This window comes from Protopterus annectens, chromosome 6.part1, assembly GCF_019279795.1.
Source record: "Protopterus annectens isolate FY-2018-M chromosome 6.part1, PAN1.0, whole genome shotgun sequence".
Classification (NCBI taxonomy): domain Eukaryota; kingdom Metazoa; phylum Chordata; order Ceratodontiformes; family Protopteridae; genus Protopterus; species Protopterus annectens.
The window spans coordinates 72,464,469-72,488,495 of NC_056738.1; the positions used below are offsets into that span (position 1 = coordinate 72,464,469).

The 24,027-nt window shown below is 41.0% G+C and overlaps 1 protein-coding gene across 4 annotated transcripts in view; it reads left to right on the plus strand.

Moving 5' to 3' along the window:
- The window catches only part of UBR3 (ubiquitin protein ligase E3 component n-recognin 3), a 4,226,407-nt gene that overhangs the window by 981,855 nt on the left and 3,220,525 nt on the right, over window positions 1-24,027 (plus strand). For all 4 annotated transcript variants that reach the window (XM_044075499.1, XM_044075501.1, XM_044075502.1 and 1 more), the window contains exon 7: window positions 6,041-6,171. In XM_044075499.1, the coding sequence (XP_043931434.1) occupies window positions 6,041-6,171 (131 nt within the window). The remainder of the gene's footprint in view (window positions 1-6,040; window positions 6,172-24,027) is intronic.

Sequence of the window (24,027 nt, forward strand, 5' to 3'; positions counted from 1 at the left end):
ACTACCAACTATGGAAATTTTTCACAAGGACATACCACACACTGGCTTGGAAAGTGGATGCCTTATCATTCAGTTGGAAAACATTAAAAGTGTATGCCTTCCCTCCACAGCCTCTTCTGGCAAAGGTACTCCTGAAAGCCAGACTAGAGAGGCCACAAATGATACTCATTGCTCCAGACTGGCCATGCCAACACTGGTCTCCAATATTAAGGAACATGGCTCAAGGCCCACCATGGATTTTACCTCATATTCCTCACATGCTGACTCAGCAAAACAATCAGATTCTACACAGCCAGCTCAAGACTTTAAATCTGGCTGCATGGCGGATTACTTAAACAACCAGTCAACACTCCTCTCTAAAGCTGTTATGGATGTCATTTTGGAGGCCTGGAGACCCAGCACCAGGAAAACATACTCAGGTAAATGGAAAAGATTCTGCACCTGGAACCAGGCTAAAGGCCTAAATCCTCTTGTCCCAAATATTCCTCAGATATTACAATATTTAACTGAGATGCTGGACAAAGGCCTTTCCTTTTCATCTATTAAGATCCACGCTTCACCTATATTAAGATCCACACTTCAGCTATTTCAGCTCCTTACAATACGGATCCTCCTATATTTTCACATCCATTACTAAGACAGTACCTCATAGTGGCTAAGAACATAAGACCGCCCCGGAGAGCACCAACATCCACTTGGGACCTCAATTTTGTTTTGGAAAAACTTACTGTACCACCCTTCGAACCAGCTTTCTCAGCCGAATTACAATTTCTATCATAGTAAACAGCCCTGATGCTAGCAATAACTTCAGCACGGAGAGTTTCAGAGCTGCAGGCCCTAGTGGCAGTGGAACCTTTCATCATTTTTCATCAAGACAGAGTCTCTTTACGAACTAACCCTACCTTTATTCCAAAGGTGGTATCCAGTGTGGCTCTAAACCAAACCATTCATTTACCCACCTTTTATCCAAACTCCCAGAATAAAGTGGAAAGGCTACTTCACTCTTTGGACATTCACAGGCAATTATGTTTCTACTTGGATAAAACAAAGGCTTTCAGAAAATCTGACCAACTGTTTGTATCCTATGCTGCAGGATCACAAGGAAAGGCTATTTCAAAACAGACCATTTCAAAATGGATAGGACATTGTATCCGCTTCTGCTACACACACCATGGGAAACCCGTACCTGGTAACATTAGACCCCATTCCACCAGGGCTACAGCCGCATCAGCAGCCTTCCTCAGAGGGGTACCAACCAAGGATATTCTGGAGGCTGCAACTTGGAGTTCAGTGCACACCTTCACCAAGCACTACCACTTGCCTCTATACTCAAAAACCAGAGCTGCCTTTGCCACTGCAGTCCTGCAGTTCCTCCTAGCTCCTCCAAACCCTGTTTAGTACCAGCCGCTCAGCCTTAGCTTTGGGATTCAACCCAAGTGTGATGACTGCAGCAGTATAACACGATGAACATAGTACAGTTTTGTACCTACCATAAGTGTAGATGTTCAAGTGTTCACACTGCTGCAGTCCAGGTTACCCTCCCACCATCCCCTCTTCTTAGCTGGGTATTATCTACACCTCCCTTTCTATACAATCTATATGATGTATTTCTATATGATGTATTTGCTTATAGCTGTAGCTATTGTTTTTTACTTTTCTATGTTTATTTAGGATAATGTTTTGCCTACCTATTTGGGGGCACCTGACATCTGGGGCAAGAAAAACTGAAGAAAATGGCGTTGGCTGCCTCTCTTATACCCCTGTCGCACTGACGTCAGGGAAGAAGTGACCGCAACCAACGCCGGACCAAGACTTTGGTACTCGGGCCGACTGTGGGACAGCCTGACAGCAGATAACCCAAGTGTGATGACTGCAGCAGTGTGAACACTCGAACATCTACATTTATGGTAGGTACAAAACTGTACTTTCCTTTAAAGCCTCATTCTCAGATAACCTTTTGTTTGTTTCAGCCTGTGATTTTTTTTTTTTTTTTAATCATTTCCTCGGAGTAGCTACTTAAAGCTTCTTCTATTGATTTCCAGTCTTTTGTTATTTGACTGTATGTATTATTTCACTAGTTAACTTACTTTAAACCCCTTGAGTACATGTGATTTATTTTTCCCTCTAAATTACTGGAAGCCATCTCCTGTACCAAAGCTGAAACTTTAGGTGCTTTTTGCCGAGCAGGTGTGAGATTCTTCCAGCTAGAGTTTTATTTTTTCCTTTTCTGGTTGATTTTTTGTCACTTTCTCCAAATTTCTTCTCTGCTGGCAACCAAACAGTGTAATTACAAGCCAGTAACTGAATTTTTACGTAATTTGATGTCTTATGCAGCTTTTTTCTTAGAATTGCAGTTTTCATCGAGAGAGATCTAATCAACCTGTTGATCAGTTTGCAGCCATCTTGGAAGTAATTCCTTGCAAGAAGAATCCTGGATATTCAGACCCATAGATGTGGGGACTTTTTCAGCCTTTTTTACTACTTTGTGGGAGCCAAGCTGCCACTTCTTACAAAGTTGTTTTGAATTTTACTCTGAACCTGTCCAGACTTTTGTACATTTCTTCATAGGAACAGAAACCAGAGGAGAGGGACCATTGGCGCTCCACGGGTGCACCACTTGCCCAGGAGTTTCTTTAAGTGGATGCGCTGGTTTTGCTTGAGGGGTTAAGTGGCTCATCTCTGTTGGTTACAAGTTGTTTCTTGATTGTATTCCTTTCCACCATTGGTTCTGTTACCTGACCTTCGCTGTGGTCAAAGTATTCTCCACTTTTTAACTAGCTGCCTCCAGATTTTTTAAGAATGTTTTATTGCAGATATCCTTACTCTGACCCTTTGGTCTACAATGCTTTCTTTCTATAAGCATTGTCTCATCTGTGATAATGGAAGCATGGCCTCTTTGTGTGACTATTCTAAGAATTAGACTTCAGTGCTCATGTTTATTGCAGCCCTCTTGTTGCTTTCACTCTAGCGTCATACCTCAGGAATTTAGGATCAGTCATGGCGATGTTTTGTTTTTCTTTTCTAGGTGATTCTTCCCTCTTTGGCTGCTGACTATTGATTCACTCTCTCTTCTCTAGGGATAAGGAAGCACACTCATATCCCGTAGGGTGGGACATTTCACTAGTGGCCATTATCCGGGCACACATTAGGGTGCTGTTTTTTTAACAGTGTACCAGCTATTTAGTAGTATGTATATCTATAACCTCTCCTTTTCAATGGTGGTAGGTCACTTCTGTTACAATAGGGACTGCTTGTGTCCCTCTATCAGCTTATGCAATCCTTTTAGCATGGACCACAAGGACTACACAGTTTGTGTAGCCATGCCCAGGTCGTTCTGTTCACTGCCCCCCCCCCCCCCCCCACACACACACACACTCTCTCCTGACTCTATTTCCTTCTGTGATTGGGTTGGGAGTGGCACCTCCATCCTCCTAGCTATGCCTTCAAGTATCTGAGCTGCAATTGAACCTTGGTCACATGGTCCATAGTCAGATTCGTATCCCTTTATGGCACCATTGCAGCCTTTCAAAAAGATTTTCACTGGTAGGTCCAAAAATATTTTCTTACTGAGTCATTGATCAGAGAAAGAATGAGAGAGCATTGTTTGTAGAGTTTGTAGAGTATAGAATTGTTTCCAGATAGACTAAGTCCTGTTCCACATCTGCAGATAACTTACCCCCCTACTTTCTTCAGATTGCAGCAGGCTCTCTTGCCCTCCTAGTCTCTGTACTAATAAACCGTTCTCTCTCTGAATCAAAAGTTCCCTCCATCTGGAAACAATTCTATACTCTACCCATTCACAAAGGAGGTAACTTCACAGATGTTTTAATTTCAGACCCATAGCCATACTATCACAGCTCTCAAAAGTACTTGAAAAATTGCATGTGTAAGCAAGTCATGAACACTTACTTCAAGAAAATCTCCTCACCCTCTCACAACACAGCTTTCGTCCAAAACATAGCACCACTACTGCCCTCCTATCCTTTATCAACACTGTTTCCCTAGCCAGAGATAACAATAAACTAGTGTCATGCTTGTTCCTTGATCTCTCAAAAGCATTTGATAGTGTCTCACTCCTTCCTTCCTTCTGCACAAACTCACTAACCTTAATTTCTCCACCTCTGCCATTGCTTGGTTTACTAGTTACCTCACTGAACAACTACAATCAGTAAAATGGCTTTCTGCTCTCTCCCCTCCTCTCCCAATCAAAATGGGTGTTCCCCAATGATCAGTTCTTGGTCCAGTGCTCTTCAATATTTTTACAAATCTACTCCATACCTCCTGCTCTCAGTCATCTCTCGTCCAATATGCAGATGACTGTACAGTCATCACCATTGCTGACACCCTCTCTGACTTAAATTCTGTTACTCAGAAATCCTTTAACTCTGTTGAAACTTGGCTTTCTAATAACCAGCTAATTCTGAATCCTAAAAAAAACAAACTCTTACTTTTTCTTCCCAAAAATCTAAACCATCCACGTTTGCTATTCATTTTCTGAATGAAACACCTATCATAGTTGAACCTAACACAAAATTCATAGGGGTCATAATAGATGACCAATTTAAGTTTGATTTGCATGTTAATTGCATTAAAAAGACCCACCAAAAACTTGGCTTCTCATAAAGAAATAAAAAGTTCTTCTCGAACAAAGCTAGTCTCCCTCTCTCATGCCTGTCTCCTACATAGCCTATTGTACAGCTTTCAGATCCTCACCAGCCTCCAAACTTCTCTCCTGAGTAAGCTAGAAAATACCTGTAGCAAAGTAGCCATATTCGCTGCAAATCAAAGCTATAGATTTTTTCACTCTCTCTCTCTAAAACAACTAAACCGGCTATAATTATCCCACCTACTTCTCTCTCAGCTGCAGATTATCCACTCTGTCCTGTACTAGCCTTCTTACTGCCCCAACATGTCTTCAGTAATCGCCTTCTACACTCCTAGAACTCTCCGTAGCTCAGACCAGGACTTCCTACAAATCTATAAACCCAAGAGCAAAATTGGCCAAAATCTCTACAGCTACAAACCTACCTTCTCTTGGAATAAACTCCCATTGGAAATTAGATAATTTAAACAACTCAAAAGGTTTTAAATCTGCCGCCAAAGATTACCTGAAAAGCTGCTGGTCATGCCACTGTACTCACCCTCGATAAACTATCTATCTGTCCTACATAGCTCACTGCCTGCCCTCATTGGTTTTACTTATGTTAAGTGGCAGCATATTTTTAGTCTGATACTACATTTACTACTGTATTGCCCTGGTTGTATTTACTAACTCTGCATATTGCCTCTGAAATATCTTAATTTAAATGTCTACTTAAACTTCTGTAAATAAACTTTATGCTTTTAGTGTTTCCAGGTAGAAAACATTAATGATTTTGTTTATAATAATAATTTCATTTTGATAAATGATACTGTTTTGTTTATAATTCTGTTTTCATGTACAACGTCTTATTGTCAATTTTGTGGAGCTTTTCTCCATGGGCCTCCGCTGAAAAATGGCTATCAGCTTAGCCGGACAAACCCGGTTAACAAATGTAAAATAAATAATGAATGAATGGGTTGGGGATCCTCTGTTGCATCCCCTTGAGGGCAGGCAAAGCTTTTACCAAGCTTTGGGTGTTGGAATTTGTGATTAAGTAGTAAAGTAATGTAAACTTCCCCTACTGTTACTAATGGGGGTGAAAATTTTTTATTGCTATTTCTTGATTTGCAAGAAATACTTAGAGCTAGGGTGAACTGGTGGGTGTTAGTATGTGTGCACTGATGTAATTGTCACTTTATATCATGGCATGTGTGTGAATGGATGCTTGGCCATCCCATAAGGCAAGATTTTCTAAAAAAAGTTGCTAAATTGTGATTGCTTGAAACGATAGTACCCATCATGGCTGACGAATCTTCCGCAGGCCAACTGATGTATTATGAATACATTAGTTAATGTACTGTTTTGGCTGTTCAAAAGAAAATAATGTCCCTTTGTGATTTGCATCTCTGTGATTGCATTAAACTGTAAAACTTTCTCTGATAATATATTTTTTTACAGATTCATCCATTATGGATGTATTGAAGCACAAGTGCTTTTTAGAAGAGCTACTGTTTTGGACAATAAAATACGAGTTTCCACAGAAGATGGTCACCTTCCTTCTTAATATGCTACCAGATCAGGACTATAAGGTAAGATCAAGACTATAAAGCAATTACCAAATATTGATGGAAGTGCTCTAGTGAATACTGAATGTTTTGGAATGATATGCAGATGGTTTTCCTTGTTTTTGTATTGTTCTTCTACTAGTCTGTCATTCGAGTGGTGAAGTAGTACGCGCCAGTATTTGAACATTTGCATTTCTTATTGGCTTTTCAGTACTCTATGCACCAGAAAACCCACATTTGAATTATCAGTTGCAAGAAAGCAGTCTGACCAACCCTAACTCCCCTCAAGTTACTTTTCCTGGTTTGTTTTTAAAATGGGTAAGCTGTTCTGAGAGCTGGCAGTTATGCAAGACATTTTTTTTCTCTTTTTTTCTTCAGTGCCACTTGTTTGAGTGTTACATTGCATTAGGAAGAGATGGCAGAGCAAGGTCCCTCATATTAATGCATGTGTATTTCATATTTTATAATACAATCATTTACAAAATATGCCCTCCCTAAGTCAGCATCACTGGAGGTTTAATTTACCTTTGGTGAACTTTATTCTTCAGTGATGTCACCATGCAGATGGCATGTGATGTTGTCCATATACTTTGATGGATGCACCACTGTGCCTGCACTGGAGTATATTATTAATGACTGTGTATGTATCCGTAATCTTTTATCCCTGTGATTGTGACACAGAGGGATAAAGTCAATTTATGTGTGCAGCCCCATAATAAAAACTTAATTGAAGTTTTTTATTAAGAGACAGTCCACAATAGAGTGGAAAAATTGTGTGTGTGTGTGTGTGTGTGTGTGTGTGTGTGTGTGTGTGTGTGTGTGTGTGTGTGTGTGTGTGTGTCCATACATATACATACGTGTGTGTGTATATAAATATATATATATATGTATATATATATATATATATATATATATATATATATATATATATATATATATATATATATATTTCCTTTGTTTTATCTCAATTTTATGTCCTCAAAAGACTTGAAACTATCTCACAATGTTCCACAACCCCAAAATGTCCTTTCCTGGATTTATCAAGTGCAAAATAATATCAACTGCAAATAAAGACAACTTGATTACATACCATCTGTGTCCTTTAATTTGAGTCCCTTATTTTCTTTTTCAGTGGCTTAAAATATGAAGCAAATAGCAAATGGACACCCCTGCCTAGTTCCTTTGATCAGAGACTGTTGGAAAAGAACGCTGCCATCGTAATTCTTGCCTCTGACCCTTCATATATCATCCTGTTTAATCTTATTGTTGTATCAGGAAATGCAAGTGCTTCTATTGCCCAACTCATAAAATCACAGATTACTCTGTCGAATTATTTCTCTGCATCAAGACCCACCAACAACAGAGGTATTTTCTTACACTCTGCTTCCCTCTGGATCATCATTGTTCTGTTAATGTTGTCAAATGTTTGTCTCTGTCATTATCCCACTTAACTCTTGACCTGTTCCCCTTCCAAATGAATTATTTCAGCTTGTTTTATTGTCCAAAACATCATCCCCGGTTAATAAAATATGCCTGACCTGTATAAAAAACTAAAGGAACTAGAAACATTTTCATTGTATCTTACTATCCTTATCTATAATCAGGAGTTTCCAACATCTCATTTTTTGTGTTATCTTCTGTCTAGTTTCTTTCTGCATATTCTTAGCTGCAGTAATAGAATCCTTTTCAATCTTTAGACTTAATATTTTGTATCATCATGTCCCTGTAAATATGGATGTTGACCAATTCATGTCAGGGTACATCATTTACTACTGTAGCCTTTATCTGCATTTATTTTATATCCCAAAAATCTTAAATGTGGCTCAGTGTGTTCCATAACACCAAAATGTCTTTTCTGGCTTTATCAACTACAGAATTTCATCACATATGAATCAAGCTAACTTTTCTTGATTACTGTACCAGTTATGTCCTTCAGTTTGTGAGTCTCTTATTTACTTATCCAGTGGCTCTAAGTGTAAAGCAAATAAGAGGGAACGGGGCCACTACTTGCCTGGTCTTTCAGTTCAGACACAATTCCTGCCACCTTAATTCTTGCTTCTGACCCTTCATTCATCCTTCTAATTAGCCATATTATTCATTCCGGGAGATCAAACATTTCCTCTTTGTAATAACCCAGCTGACTCAATCCAATACCTCTTTTGCATCTTGCCCTACTTACAGTAGTGGCTTTTCCTTATACTCTGCTTCACTCTGGATCATTATTTTTCTGTTAATGTATCTAATGTTTGCCTGTCATCCACAAAACATCATTGATCCATAGGTGTGAGTGTTGGCAATACCTTTGCTTTTCTTTTAACTAGTATAGATATAAATACTTTGTAATTATAATCATGGTTTAAATTTGAAATGGGTCTATATTAAGCTGGGTCTGTTTTTTTAACCTCGTTGTTTACTATTGCAACCAGAGCTTTCTTCCCAGAAGATGGTACTCCCTTCGTTTTAAAATAGTGTTAAACAAAACCTCCTAGGTCTTTTATTACTTTCTTCCCTCCCAACATCCAAATTTTCACAGGAACATTGTCTGTTCCTGGATATTTTCCTGTTGATTAATTTATATATTAACATTTTTACCTCATATTTTCCTACCTTGGCTATTAATTATCACACTCCTTTGTAATTCTAACATGGACATTATAAAGACTTCCACAAATATTTCCATTTGTTTTGTTTTTTTTCTTGGATTCCACATTCCTCTGCTTTATACAAATTTTCATAAAATTTCTGAAATGTCCGAAGTACTGCTGTAGGATCTCTGGTTACTTTTTCTTGTCATAGGCTCCCAAAGTTTGGCAACAGCCCTTTCTGCTTTCTGTTGCCTAAGTCATTCTTCTAAGTGTTTGTACTATGATGCTATCAAAAACTAGTTGTTTAATGGCTACCTTTCTAAATTCACGCATATGTATTAGAGAAATGCTCCCTTATTTTCCCTTTAGCATTCTCCAGATGTATCCTCCTCCTGTTCTATGAAATTTCCCATGTTTTGCAGTACCTTGACTTTTTTGTCAGCCCCTCTAAATAATTCTTATTACTTCTTTCCCATCTGTTTCTCTTTCTGTTTCATTTCTACCCTATTTTTAAACTCCATTGTCATTTATTCCACTCACTAGCTATCCCTTCTGAAAAAATGTCCATCTTCCCTGATATATAAGAGAGGAATTTTTATGTCATAGAACCATTTTTCTACGGGTTTCTACAGGATAGATTTCTGAGTTGCTTGGAGTTATGAAAGAGTACATGGTATGGTTTTATGAAGTGATGGGATGGTCTGATTCTTAACTAGTCTAATGGTTTAAATCAGTGAACCTCTTTTCGCAGAGAGCAACACTTTGAGTTAAAGCATAGATGTTATGTTGTCCTATCTTGCCTTCATTCTTACTGGTTGAGTTTGGAGCTGATCCTCGGCTGTGACTCAGCCACATACTGTAGCTCGAAGTCTTTCACTTGGCTCGTGGCTGAATACCTATCCAATTATGCAGTGTGTGATTTCCCAGATCTTATTTGTGGCTTAACTGGATCGGAGGTTCTTAATTTTGGCCGTGGCTAAGTTTTTGGAAAATTTATATATTTCATATATTTCTTAACTGTTATTGTCCTTTAGTTAGATATAGCTGTTTTATATAGTTAGTTTTACTTTCTGGTGTTTCATGTGTTGTTTACACAATATATTCCTCTGACTGCTGCTTAGTTGGCCGTTGCCTTTAGTCGCAGGCCTATATTCTTTTTCCCTATCTCGTCGTATAATCTTTAGTGGTTTTTTTCTAGTGTGTGCATCTTTTTCTTATTAGCGATACTTGGCCTGTTTAAGTTAGAGGGCCGAGTGCCTGTTTAAATTAGAGGGCATAGCTAATCTTTCCCTTAACTAAAAATTTCTCTCCTTAGTAACTGTGCTAGGTCTGTTTAAGTTAGAGGGCCTAGCCCCCATTTAAGTTAGAGGGCAGAACTAAACTTTCCTTTCTAATTTGATATTTTTAACTAGATGTGCTGCAAGTTTACATTTTTATAGAGTTCTGTTTGAGCTTGGATTATATTATGTGTGTTATTTCAATTTATAGTGTTTTGTAGTCTGTGCTTCCTTCCCATAATGTCTAAGGAAAGTAGAGAGAGGGAGCAAAAGCTTTCTGGCTTTAAAAATTGTCAAAAATGTTCACAGAAAATGTCACTAACTGATGGCCATATCATTTTGTGTTTATTGCTTGGGGGCCATTCACCTTCAGGAGTCATGTACCTTCTGTCATTCTTTCAGTTCACGGGTACTGCAAGTGATAAAGAATAAATTAATAGTCAGAGGGCTACTGAAAACTCCATTCTCTGAAGCTTTGGAAAGTCAGAATACCTCCTCTAAGCCTAAGTCTCCTTCTTCAAAAAGTGACAGACCTTCCAAGAGACCTCCTTCTTCTTCCTCATCTGGTCATTCAGAACCACCAGAGAAAATATCAAAAATTTCTTCAGAAAAGTCAATCTCCTCAGTTCCACAGAGTTCGGAACTGAGAGAGATCTTGGAATTGGACAAGTCAAGTCCTTCATCTCCAGAGTGTTCGGAGCCTGTCCACTGAAATTGGAAAGATCTCGCTCACCTACCCTTTCCTCCAGGTCCTCTAGAAGCCTATCGGATGATGATGTGGATAGGGTGGTGCGCAGACTGCTGAAGTCGTTGGCACTGGCTAAATTATTTTCAGCTCTGACCCAACCGGTTCCGAAGCCAACTAAGACTGTCTCATCCACATCGATTCCTCCTCAGAGCCAAGCTGGATCTTAAAAGCCGGAGTGCCAGGTAACGATTGCTGTAGATTCTTTGGTCCCGAGACCCGTCGTGGAGATTTTGGAACCGTTGTCTGTTTTGACACCCTCTGTGCCTTCTGGGGTGTCTAAGAGCTGAACCTCTCTGGTCGGTTCCGGGGTGGGGGGTGGATGCTCAGACCCGAGTCTCTTCGGTTCCGAGATTATCTATCGAGGCTTCAGCACGGGTGAACTCGGCTCCTACATCGGCCTCGGAGCCGGTCTTTTTGGAGCCAGGGATTCCTTTTACTTCTTCAGAACTGGGGACATCCACGCAGCCGAGGGGACCTGCTTTCGAGCTGATGAGGAGTGTGCTGTCCCCACCTGCAGCTGTACACAAGGGTACTGGTAGTCTTCCCCCTAATGCACCAGCTTCTGTCTTGGCACCACCCCATCCTCAGGACAGTGGAAATTCAGAGCCTCAGGGAGCCCCATTGGGTGAATCACACTGTCCCAATACCTCCCCAGAATACCCTTCTGAGGAGGCTCCTCGGAAGAGAACATGCAAGAGAAAGCATCTGGACTCACCAGACGAGTCAGTCATGTCAGACACTGACCTCGAGGAGTCAGAAGGGTCCCCACGGTTGCCCTCTGAAAATATCTCTTTTGCAGATAGCTTAGAAATCCTGAAACAGAGAGGAGCTGGAAGTCCATCAACCCTTTTGATGAGGAATCTGTGTACCTGAAGGCCTTCAGATCTCAACCTTCAGCCTCCTGGATGTCTCCGTCTTTTGATGAACTAATGGAATTGGTTAGTAGAAAGGCGTGGGAGTCACCAGACACATTGGAATCAGTCCCTCGGATGCCAGATAAATTTATAACAGCTCCATCAGACAAAAATGTTCTTAATAAAGGCATTCCTATAGATGCTATGGTGGTGGCAGTACATTTTTCCATACTTTCCAGACCCTATCCTGAGGGTCAGAAGGGGGAAAAATGTGGTTCAAAAAAATCCAGGGGAGTTTTTCAGGACCCATGAGGTGAATCCTTCCCCAGGGGCAGAGGGGGGAGGCAATAATGGTAGATGTCCACGAGGCAGAGGGGGTCCGCAAAACCAGGGTGACAGTTATTCCTTTCCTTTCACGGCCAACCTTTCCAGCGCTCCTGAAAGGAGGCCTATCTGTCCTACTCTGGAGGCAGTTGGGGGTGGTTATCTTTGTACCCAGAAGCCTGGCGAGATGTCACAAGAGACAACTGGGTACAAAGTATAATATCCAGAGGTTATTCCATTCCCTTTTGCCTTCCCGACCCACAAATCAGAAGGATCCCGGACATTCCACCCAGTCAAAGGGAACAAACAACTATAGAGATTCTAAAGTTGCTAGACAAAAGAGTCATCCAAGAAGTCCCCGCAGACCAAATAGGATTCGGAACTTACTCAAGATTCTTTTTAGTGCTGAAAAGAACAGGGAACTGGAGACCCATATTGGATCTCCACAAACTTAACGAATCCATAAAGAAGTCCAAGTTCCAGATGCTGACACTGCAGTCAGTTCTTCCCTTTTTAGGGAAAGACGATTGGATGTGCTCAATAGACCTCCAAGATGTGTACTACCACATAAAAATGGACAGACCACATCAAGGAGTCACTTACGCTTCCGGCTGGGAGCCAGTCATTACCAATTCTGAGCTCTGCCCTTTGGTCTCACTACAGCCCCCAGAGTGTTCACCAAATGCATGGCAGTAGTTATGGCTCACTTGAGGCGGATAGGAATCCAGGTGTTTCCATATCTAGACTGGCTCCTGACTGTCACCACCAAGCATGTACTACAACAGTCACAAGACCAAACCTTACAAATTTGTTCTCAATTAGGGATAACAATAAATTCAGGAAGTCTACCTTGTTGCCGTGTCAACATATTACCTTTATAGGAGCAGAATTAGACACCATCTCTATGATGGCAAAGTTACCCACAGAAAGAGTTTTTGTATTCAGACAGCAGATTACCAATCTCCTGCCAAAGACAAAAGTAACAGTGAAAACAGTCCTGAAAGTCCTGAGAGCAATGGCAGCAATGATGACCCTAGTTCCGTTAGCCAGGATGCACATGAGAATTTTTCAGTGGCTCCTTTTTTCTCAGTGGTCCTTAAAAGAACTTCCCATGTCTCACCAGATCAGAATTAGAGTAATGCAAGAAGGATCTAAGATTGTGGCTCCTTTCCAGTCACGTCACGTCATGTTAGGTCGACTCTTTACCCCACAACAACCTCTGGCAACAGTGACCATGGACACCTCCCAGATTGGGGGGCATTATTTGGGGAGGATGGCCCAAGGTGCATAGCAGGAACACGAGACCCATTTGCACATCAGTGTTCTAGAGGTAAGAGCAGTGCTGTTGGCATTGCAAGCACTTCAGTACTCTCTTCCACTAGGAACAATTGCAATTCAGTCAGACAATATGTCGGCGGTTTGTTACATAACCAAGAAAGTAGGAACCAAGTCTTACCCCCTTTGCCGAGAGGCTGTCATAGTATGACAATGGGCAGTCTCTTCCCAATTCTTTCTGATAGCAACGCACATCCCGGGGAAGTCCAACGTGATAGCGGACAGGCTGAGCAGAGAAATAATTGATGCCTCACGAGTGGTCCCTAAAGAAAGAGATATTGGAAAGGATATTCCGAAAATGGGGCCAGCCTTGCTGTGACCTCTTTGCCACTCCAATGAATGCCAAAGGCAGCGGCTACTTTGCCCTGATCCCTCCTCAGGGGGAGTCACCAAGGGGGATGCACTTGTCCACGATTGGCCCTCGGGACTACTTTATGCATTTCCCCTAATACCCAAATTCATTCAGAAAGCCTACTCTCTGGGAAACAGGATAATTCTCATTGCTCCATAATGGCCTCGTCAGATTTGGTTTCTGTTCCTCTGGCCTCACCTTCAGGAGGAACAATGGACTCTGGACCCAGTTCCAGACCTTCTGACTCGTATGTCAGGAACTCTGCACCCCTCCCTCCAAACCCTCAATTTGACAGCATGGCTGCTCCAGTTCCCAACTTATTCAGGCTTCACAATTTTACATCAGTAGTTAAACACATCTTGGTATCCTCACACAAGGCTACAAGGAGGAAATTATATTCTAGTAAATGGAAAAGGTTCTCATACTGGGCACAGAGTAAAAACATTGATCCTTTTTCGGCCCCGATCACTTTTATTCTTGAGTTCCTATCAGAGCTTTTTCAACAAGGTTCAGCAGCAGCTACTATTAATGTGCAATTAGCTGCACTCTCAAATTTTCATACAAGTGATGGAACTTCAAACTTGATGTCACACAGATTATGTAAAGTGTTCTTAAAAGGTACCTGCTTATTAAGACCTCCCATTAAAGAACCACTCTCGTCATGGGACTTGAATTTTGTTCTAGCATGTCTGACCTTACCCCTCTTTGAACCCTCATCAACTTGTGACCTCAAATTTCTGTTTTGGAAAACAAGTTTTATAAGATGTTCATCGTGTTTCACTGTTGCAGTCATTACACTTGGGTTTTCCTGCTGGCAGGCTACCCGCATCGGCCTGAATTCCAAAGTCCTGGTCTGGCGTTGGTTGCTGTCGCCTCTTCCCTGACGTCAGTGCGCCAGGGGTATATAAGATGCAGCCGACGCCATTTTCTTCAGTCTTTCTTGCCGCACGGTGCCCGAAGCAAAAGCAGTTCGCAAGTGCCAGTTGGCCAACTTCTGAGATTTTCAAATTCGAATTTCAGATCCAAAGTCTTCATTAAAGCTAAGTACCCTGTTGGGGAAACTTTTTTCTTGCTCCAGACCGATGTCAGAAAAAGTTAACAATTGTATTTCTTGTGGGAAGCAAATACCTCATAAGGATTTTCACTCTTACTGTATTCCTTGCCTAGGCCCTGACCACGACGTTGCTTGTTGTCGGTTTTGTGCTAGTTTTAACCAACGCACTATTAAGCGTTGGTACGAATTTGCCTTTCATTACTTTGGCCGCAGATTCAATTATACAATGCCGGCAGAACAGCCGATGACCGGAGTCTATACAAAACGCAAGGATAAAGACAAGGACAGGCATCCGAGGTCCAAAATTGACGATGAGGCTTCCTCTAAGCTAGTCGTCGGTTCGCAGGTTCTCAGTGAGGCGCTTTCGCAGCCCCTGACACCCGCTACCTCAGAGCCACAGGCCGCTTCCGACTCCCACATGGAGCCGACTGGGCCTCTGGAAACTCAAGGTATTGGATCCGCGGAAACTATTCCCTCAGGTGGGTCCAGAGCCGCTATGCAGGCATCAGCTTCTGAGGGTGTTTTCAGACCGACACAGTTATATGTAAAGCCATCTTCAGCTTCAAAGCCAAAGACTAAAGCAGCTCTAAAGACAAAGAAACAAGTACAGCATTCTCCAGGACAGACTTCCATGCCTAAAAAACAGATGCTCAAAATGGCTGAAGAACTTATTACTTTGATCAGGGGTTCCCATTCCCCTCCTGATAAGAGGCCTAGGCAAGAGACAGAATATGAATCTTCAGATCAGGTTTTCATTTCCTCTGATACCTACTCTGATCAGGAATACTCTCTTCCTCCCTATGAGGATTCTGATTCTGAAGAATCTATTCCTTCAGCTTCTCCTCCTGAGGATTACTCTTTTGGGGAAACCCTGCATACTATGAGGGAGCACTTCCATTGGGAGAGCCAGGATTATTCAGAATCCAAGAAAAGGCTCATAGATTTTCTTTTATTTCCCCAGCACAGGCCCCTTGTTATTCCTCCTGTTCTGGACATTGTAGATGATGTTTTTTCAGAGTCCGGCCTGTCTCCAGACTCTATACCCCCTGCACCCGTTAAGCCAGACAGGTACTACAGGGTTCCAGACTCTCATAAATTTCTATATAAAAACCCTGCTGCTGACCCAGAAACTATATCTCAGGGTCCCAAAGGGGTCAAGGCTTCCACTGCAAAAATCCCTGGTCCCTCCGATAGGGATTCTAGAGCACTGGACAGATGGGGGAAAAAAGTTTACACTTCTGCTACCTTGGCTGTAAGGGCTTTAAATTGTCAGTTTCATATGTTTAAAAATCCGCAATGCTTAATGTCACTGTTAAAACAGAAAATGATGACAAATACTGAATGTGCTGAAAACAAGGAAATGCAGGATTTATTGCATGCAGCTGAACAGGTGGGAAAACATACTTTGCAATGTGGTTTTGATTCTTCGGAGGCCTCTTGTAGGGTCGCTGTAACGGATTCTGTGATTAGGAGGCGTGCTTGGTTAAAGGAACAGAATTTGCCTGATCATGTTAAAGCAAAATTACTAGATACTCCATTACAGCATGATACTTTGTTTGGTGTTAAGGCAGAAGAGGTGTTGAAGAAAATGGAGGATAAAGCGAAATCTATGCAGACAGTTAAGGATTTCTTACAGGTACAGCCACCCAGATTTAGCAGGAACTGGCCTCCAAAAAATTGGTCCTTTCCAGTGTCAGATAGGCCACAAAGAGGCAGATACAGGCACCCTAGAGGCAGATCCCAGCCCCAAGGCTCATACAGGCCTAAACAATGGGGCGCTCCTACCTCCAAAAGCGGAGAAGACAAATCTCAACCTTATAGGAAACAGTCCCAATGACTTTCCTCTACCAGTACCAAGCACTTATCTTTTGGACGCTCCCTTAGGGGGGAAACTAGCCCTTTTTTCACAAAACTGGCACATGATCACCCAGGACAAATGGGTCTTGAATATAGTGTCTCAGGGTTACAGGTTCCACTTTCACACCCTGCCAAAGGCAAAAGGCATGCCAGACCTGCCACACAATCACTGGGCAGAGGCACAAAAGCAAGTTTCATCCCTCGTGGACATGAAGGCAATTCAGCGAGTACCACTACAGGAGCACGTCTTTTCTTGGTACCCAGAAAGGACAGAGCCTGGAGACCAATACTGGACCTGTCTATTCTAAACACTTTTCTGGACATTCCAAAGTTCAAAATGTTGACTCTGCAGCAGCTTCTGCCCATGCTGGGCAAGAAGGCTTGGCTTGTAACCTTGGACTTAAAAGAGGCATACCTGCACATCCCAATCAGACAATTGTGCAGAAGATACCTCAGATTCATAGCTGGCTCAATGCAGTACCAGTTCTGTGCACTGCCCTTTGGCTTATCTACTGTGCCCAGGGTCTTCACAAAATGCCTGGCACCAGTAATTGCTTTTTACAGACAGAGGAATTCAAATATATCCCTACTTGGACGACTGCCTTATTCAAGCAGAGAACAAGGACATTCTACTAAAGCATCTGGCGTTTGTAAAAAGACTGCTAATTAGCCTAGGGTATACAGTAAACGAAAATAAATCAAAACTAGTACCCTCTCAAGAGATAATATTCCTGGGTGCAAGCTTAAATACAACTGTCCAGATGACCTATCTCACGCCAGACAAAGGCAACTGACTTCTTACTTCGAAGAAAAAATCTGCAGGCTTTGGGCTTCGTGGCATCCTGCATTCTGTTAATTCGATATGCAAGACCTGCATATGAGGAAACATCAATGGTATCTATTTGTGTTTGGACTCGACATTGCCACAGCCTGGAAAAACTTATTACCCTCATTCCCTGCCTGCAACAGGAGTTTCGATGGTGGGCACAGGCCTGTCACCACAACAAGGGACAGCCTTTCACTTTACCCACTGCCAGGCAGACAATAACAGATGCATCAGATTATGCCTGGGGGGCCCACATGGCAGGGAAAAATATATTCGGGGCACATGGCCCTCGAGCCAAAGGCATCTTCATATCAATCTAAAAGAAATGCTGGCTGTCCAGAATGCCCTGACAGCTTTCAAGGATCTACTTCATCCAGGACAACTGCAGTTAAAAACTGACAAGCAAGGGGGCACACATTCCTACCCCCTCTGCAGACAGGCCATGACTTTGTGGAACACAGCATTGACTTATCAAGTGCACCTGCAAGCACAATTCCTGCCAGGAAAGACAAATACTCTGGCAGACGAACTAAGCAGAAACCTCATGGATCCTCACGAGTGGAAACTAGATCCACAAGTCTTCAGCCTAATAACAAGGAAATGGGGATGCCCAGACATAGATCTATTTGCCTCCCCTCACAACTACCAACTACAGAGATTTTGTACAAGGACTTATTGCATGCTAGCATGGAAAGTGGATGCCCTATCATTCAGCTGGAAAAACCTTACAGTATTCTCCTCCCCAAGGTACTCCTCAAGGTCAGACAAGAGTAGCCAAAAATGATCCTGATTGCCCCAGACTGGCCACGCCAGCACTGGTACCCAATCCTAAAGAGCTTGTCATTAGGCCCAGCCTGGACATTACCTCAAATACCGCATTTACTGACCCAACAAAGCAATCAGATACTGCACCACCAACTCAGAACCCTGAATCTGGCTGCATGGCGGATAATGTAACCATTCAGGACACACCTATCTCCAAAGCAGTTATGGATGTTATTCTGGAGGCCAGGAGGCCCAGCACCAGAAAATCATATGCAGAAAAATGGAAGAGATTCTGTGCTTGAAACCAGGCACAAGGAATCGACATGCTTGTACCAAATATTCCTCAGATTTTACAATACCTAACTGAGATGTTGGACAAAGGCCTATCCTTTTCATCGATTAAGATCCATGCCTCTGCCATTTCAGCTCATTACAATACGGACCCACCTATTTTTTCACATCCATTACTAAGGCAGTACCTCAGAAGGGCCAAAAACGTAAGACCCCCAAGAAGAGCACCAATACCTGCATGGGACCTCAACTTTGTCTTGGAAAAGCTCACACTGCCTCCTTTTGAGTCAGCCAATACAGCCGAGGTAAAATTCTTATCATGGAAAACAGCTCTGCAACTAGCAATAGCTTCAGCAAGAAGAGTTACAGGCATTAATGGCTGTGGAACCTTTTATCATTTTCCATCTGGACAGGGTTTCTCTAAGGAGAAACCCAACATTTATGCCTAAGGTAGTATCCAGTGTGGCTCTCAATCAAACCATTCATTTGCCTACATTTTATCCAAATCCCCAGAATAAAGGGGAGAGACTTCTGCATTCTTTGGACATACACAGACAGCTACGCTTCTACTTGGACAAAACTAAAGCTTTCAGAAAGACTGAGCAACTTTTAGTGGTATATGCTGCAGGATCACAAGGAAAGGCTATCTCAAAGCAGACTATTTCAAAATGGATAGGACACTGCATTCATTTCTGCTATTCACAACATGGCAAATCAGTGCCTAAGGGCATTAGGCCACATTCGACCAGGGCAGCAGCCACCTCACCAGCCTTCCTCAGAGAAGTACCAACCAAGGATATTTTGGAGGCTGCTACTTGGACTTCAGTGCACACTTTTACAAAGCACTACCACTTACCTCTTTCCTCTAAATCTAGAGCAGGCTTTGCCACTGCAGTTGTGCAGGGCCTCATAGCCACTCCTAATTCTGTGTAGACCCAGCCACCCAACCTCAGCTTTGGGATTCAACCCAAGTGTAATGACTGCAACAGTGAAACATGATGAACATAGTACAATTGTGTACCTACCATAAATGTAGATGTTCGAGTGTATTCACTGTTGCAGTCCAGATTACCCACCCACCATCCCCCTTTCTTTGCTGGGACTTATCTGTACTTCTCTATTCTATACAACCTATGTGGTGTATTTGCTTGTAGATGAAGGTAATGTTTATTTTAGTGCATGCTTTTTATAAACAATGTTTTTAGCCAACCCTTTTGGGGGCACCTGACATCTGGGGCAAGAAAAACTGAAGAAAATGGCGTTGGCTGCATCTTACATCAGGGAAGAGGCAACAGCAACCGACGCCGGACCAGGACTTTGGAATTCAGGCCGACTGCGGGTAGCCTGCTAGCAGGATAACCCAAGTGTAATGACTGCAACAGTGAATACACTCGGAACATCTACATTTATGGTAGGTACACAACTGTACTTTACTATTACCTTTGCAAGAAGAGTTTCGAAATTGCAAGCTTTATCAATTAGACTTCCTTATTTGGTCTTCGATAAGGATAAGAGTATCTCTTTGAACAAACCCATCTTTTTTACCTAAGGTATGTTCGCAAAATAGCTTAAATCAATTTATTGAGCTGCTAGTGTTTTTCCCTAATCATGGCAACAAGGCATAATACAAAGCTACACCAGTTAGATGTGCATAGACAACTTTGCTTCTATTTACATAGAACCAAATATTTTAGTAAGTCTGATCAGTTGTTTATTTCTTTTTCAGAAGTCGAAAAAAGGCATGCCAGTCTCTAAAGTCTCACTCTCAAACTGGTTCTGGCGCTCAAATTGTATTACCTTTATTTACAGTTCTAATAACAGACAACTACCATTCAAAGTCGAGGGTCACTGTACTAGGGCCATGGCAATGTCATCTGCTTACCTAGCTAGACTATCAATGGACAGTATTTGTGCCCCTGGTATGTGAGCAAGACCCCATATCTTTATCACTCATTACAAAGTGGATTTGGCCTCTAGGGACAGATCCTCCTTTGGTTCCACTGTGCAGAAAAGTGTACTCTCATAAGCCCCCCAGGAAATATGGTGCTAGGGACACTGTCCCAACCAATAAGAATGAAGACGAGATAGGACAACATAACATAAAGAAGTTATGTACTCACAATAACATTCCATGTTTGTTGTCCAGCTCACCTTTCATTCTTACGATCCCTCACACCTTCCCCTAGACTAAGGCTTCTGGAGAACCCAGAGGAGTTTCCTCCTTGGACAAGGAGCTTCTCTGACTTTCTTCCTTTTTAAATATCCTTTATTATAGGATTAGTGTACACATATGGCTGTGGTTAGCAGCAAACAAGTTCTGGCGAATCACACTGCATGTTTGGGATAGGTATTCAGTCACGAGTCAAGTGAAAGACTTCGAGCTATAGTATGTGGCCGAGTTGGAGCAGAGGATCGGCTCTGAACCCAACCAGTAAGAATGAAGGGCGAGATGGAAAACAAACATGGAACGTTATGGTGAGTACATAACTTTTTATTTCATTAAGCCACATAAAAACTACTAATATTGGGGTAGATTTGAAAAACACTTCATACGTCAGAAAGTCATTCAAGAATTTAATCTGCCAAGCATTTACAGTACATTACAATTTCAAGGAAAAAAAAGAAGAGCCCCCCCCAAACTAACTTCCCTGAGCTTAAATTGTTTACAATAACTGCCAAACATGAGGAAGCTTGACACCATTAGAAAAAGGCTATCAGCATTATACTGTAAAGTCATACTGTTTGTTTGTATTTTGGATGTTAATGTTACACCATCATGTATATGACAGACTATTTGGTTCCATTTCCTAATAATACATTTTTAGTAGCCAACATTGTAAGATCTAGCAAGATTCATTAGCTTCTGCTTAATATGTTTACATCATTTATAATAGTCAGAGATGCAGTAACAGTCTAATTTTCCAAGATTCATTCACATATTTCCGCCAGGTTTTATTTCAGTGTGTCTGATATTGCATATTCCCAAAATACATGACAGAGTCACATAGCATCCAACTTGAGTTTATTGTGGGGAACACTTTGGCAATGCTGAAGTATAAAAATACTTAAGCAGACATTGCCAGCCCCTCCAGAAAAACAGAAAATTTGGGAATCTGGTAATATTCTAGAGATTTGCATTGCATTGCATTTCTCCCATTCTTGCTAAGTTGTTAACATACTTCGATCTCTTTCCTATACTGGTTTAAATTTGTTAATGTTTTCATTCTACCAAGTGTCTTATGCAACGTGCTAAGAATTTTTACCCCTTGGCTTTGTTCCTGCCTTCTGTCAAAACCATAACAGCCAGTCCTCCTTGATAGTACATAATTTGAGTTTTCTTAAAGATGACAATAATTCAGACATTACTACAGGAATCACATTTCCAGCTAAAATTCTGTAAATTAGCCCCATGTTAATGGACTTGTACCTAGCATTAACTGTTTCCAGTAAAGCAATGTTGGAAATGTATTTCAATTTTTCATGTGTTGCCCATTCCATATTCCTTGGCCAAATTAATAAGGAGGAACTGTATAAGCCATTCACCCATATTAGTCTTTATTGTGTCATTAATCAGCATCATTAAAGCCATAGCTATTGTTTCATCATTCGGTCTTCTAGAAAATCCCTTACTTTTACTCATAAAATCCTCCCTCCCTCATGCTTTAAACTTACAGCTGATTTCTATCTATCTTAGTCTTTGCTTAAAAATCTTACAGATGTTTTAATTTTGCTGCCATGCTGTACAGCTCAATCTGGGACTTTCAACTAATGCATAGAAATCAAAATTTAATCCAGCTTTAATTGATGCACTGAATATTGTCCAGGAGATAAAAGAAATGGAGGTGGAATCTTTAAAAAAGGAAAGGGCAAATTACATAGATGTAAATTGACTCTGTGGGAACAATACATGGATAATAATGTTCAGGAAGAGGGATGTTTTTGGGAAGGAAGGGACTTTATTTGTATAATATCAGAGAGGATGACAATTATTTAAAAAGGAAACGTGTACTGCTTGAAAAGTTGTTAAATAAGAAAAACAAACAAAGTCAAATATCATCTAAAGAAAGCTTTGCCAAGAAGGCAGAAGATGTGGCTACCGACCTAGTGGAGTAAGCTTTGACTGGCCCAGATATCACCATATGATTGCTGTCATAAATATAAACAATGCAAGCTAACGATCCAACAAGAAATGGAAACCTTAGAAATTGCCTGACCTTTCTTAGTCTGAGAGGAGGCAACAAAAAGTTGATAGGATTTTCAGAAATGTTCTGTTCTCCAAGCAAAAACGTAACTGCCTGTGTACATTAAGACAGTGCAACTTATATTCCCCTTTATTTGAAAAAAAATTGGGAAAGAAGACAGGAAGTTCGACTGGTTAAGGTTTGCCTCTGAGGCTATTTATTATATGTGGTTTATGTAACTTTAGGTGACCTTTTATGTAATTATTTGTTTGGCTGATATGTTTTCATATATATTTTTTATGTATTTTTAAGTGTTAATGTGATATGACCTGTTTTTAAGTGATTTTATCATGTGATTAGATTCCCATGTGCCTTAATGTATTTTGATTGGATGGTCACTGATTTAAATTTGATTGTTTTTCTAATATGATGTTTATGCATTGAAAAGAGTTTTGCTTGAAAGCTTTGCGTTATTTATACTTTTGTTTGTTTATTAAAGATTTGATGTTGTACTCCTTGCTTGTTTTTGTATTTTCTACGTGCAGTAGCTATGGAGTACTTTAGTTCCAGGACGCGGTATTTGTTGTTTGTTTTTTTGTAGTGCTAAAAGCGCTTGTGTTCTGGAGTTATCAAAAAATAAATTATTTAACAGCTGTCTTTCTAAACTAGCACATAATATACACATACTCCCTCATTTTCTCATAAGCATCTGCAGTTGCTCTTCTTCTTGTTCTGTGATATTTCCTTTATTCTGCAATAGTTTAACCTTTGTCAGTCACTCTAAATACTTCATATTTCTTCTTAACCATCTCGTTTCTCTTTTATTTCTGCCCTGTTTTTAAACTCCATTTTTATTTTACCTCACTCACTGGCCATTCCTTCTGAAGAAATGTCTGTCTTCCCTAATGATCCTAAATAATTTCCACTACCCATTCCTGAAATTACTCTTTTTTTAACAGGTAGGTGGGAAAGTGCCAGTGTTTCAGTTTTATTTCATTACCCTGCATTTGTATCTTAGCTTTTATTGGTGCATGACCTAAAATAGTTATTGGATATGTGTTGAAGCTTTCAATTAAATGCACATGTTCTTGTAAAATATAATTTCTATCTACTCTAGCCCAGATATTGTACCTTGCAGTCTCACCAGAAATCTACCATTATTATCCTTTTTTTCCTCTTCTATTACTATGAGTCCTTCTAGCAATAAGTATTATTACTCCACATTTTCTTTTTCCCTGATATCCTGCTGAATATCCATCCTGAAATCTTTTCTTTGTCAAATTCACATGCTTTCTTTCCAAGTGTGTCTCCTGCAGTGTTGCTATTAGCACATTGCATTGCTTAATACAATTCATTATGCTTCCCTTCTTGTCCATACCTGTAAAACTGTTTACATTCCAATATAATATGGAGAGAGTAGCCATTTTGATA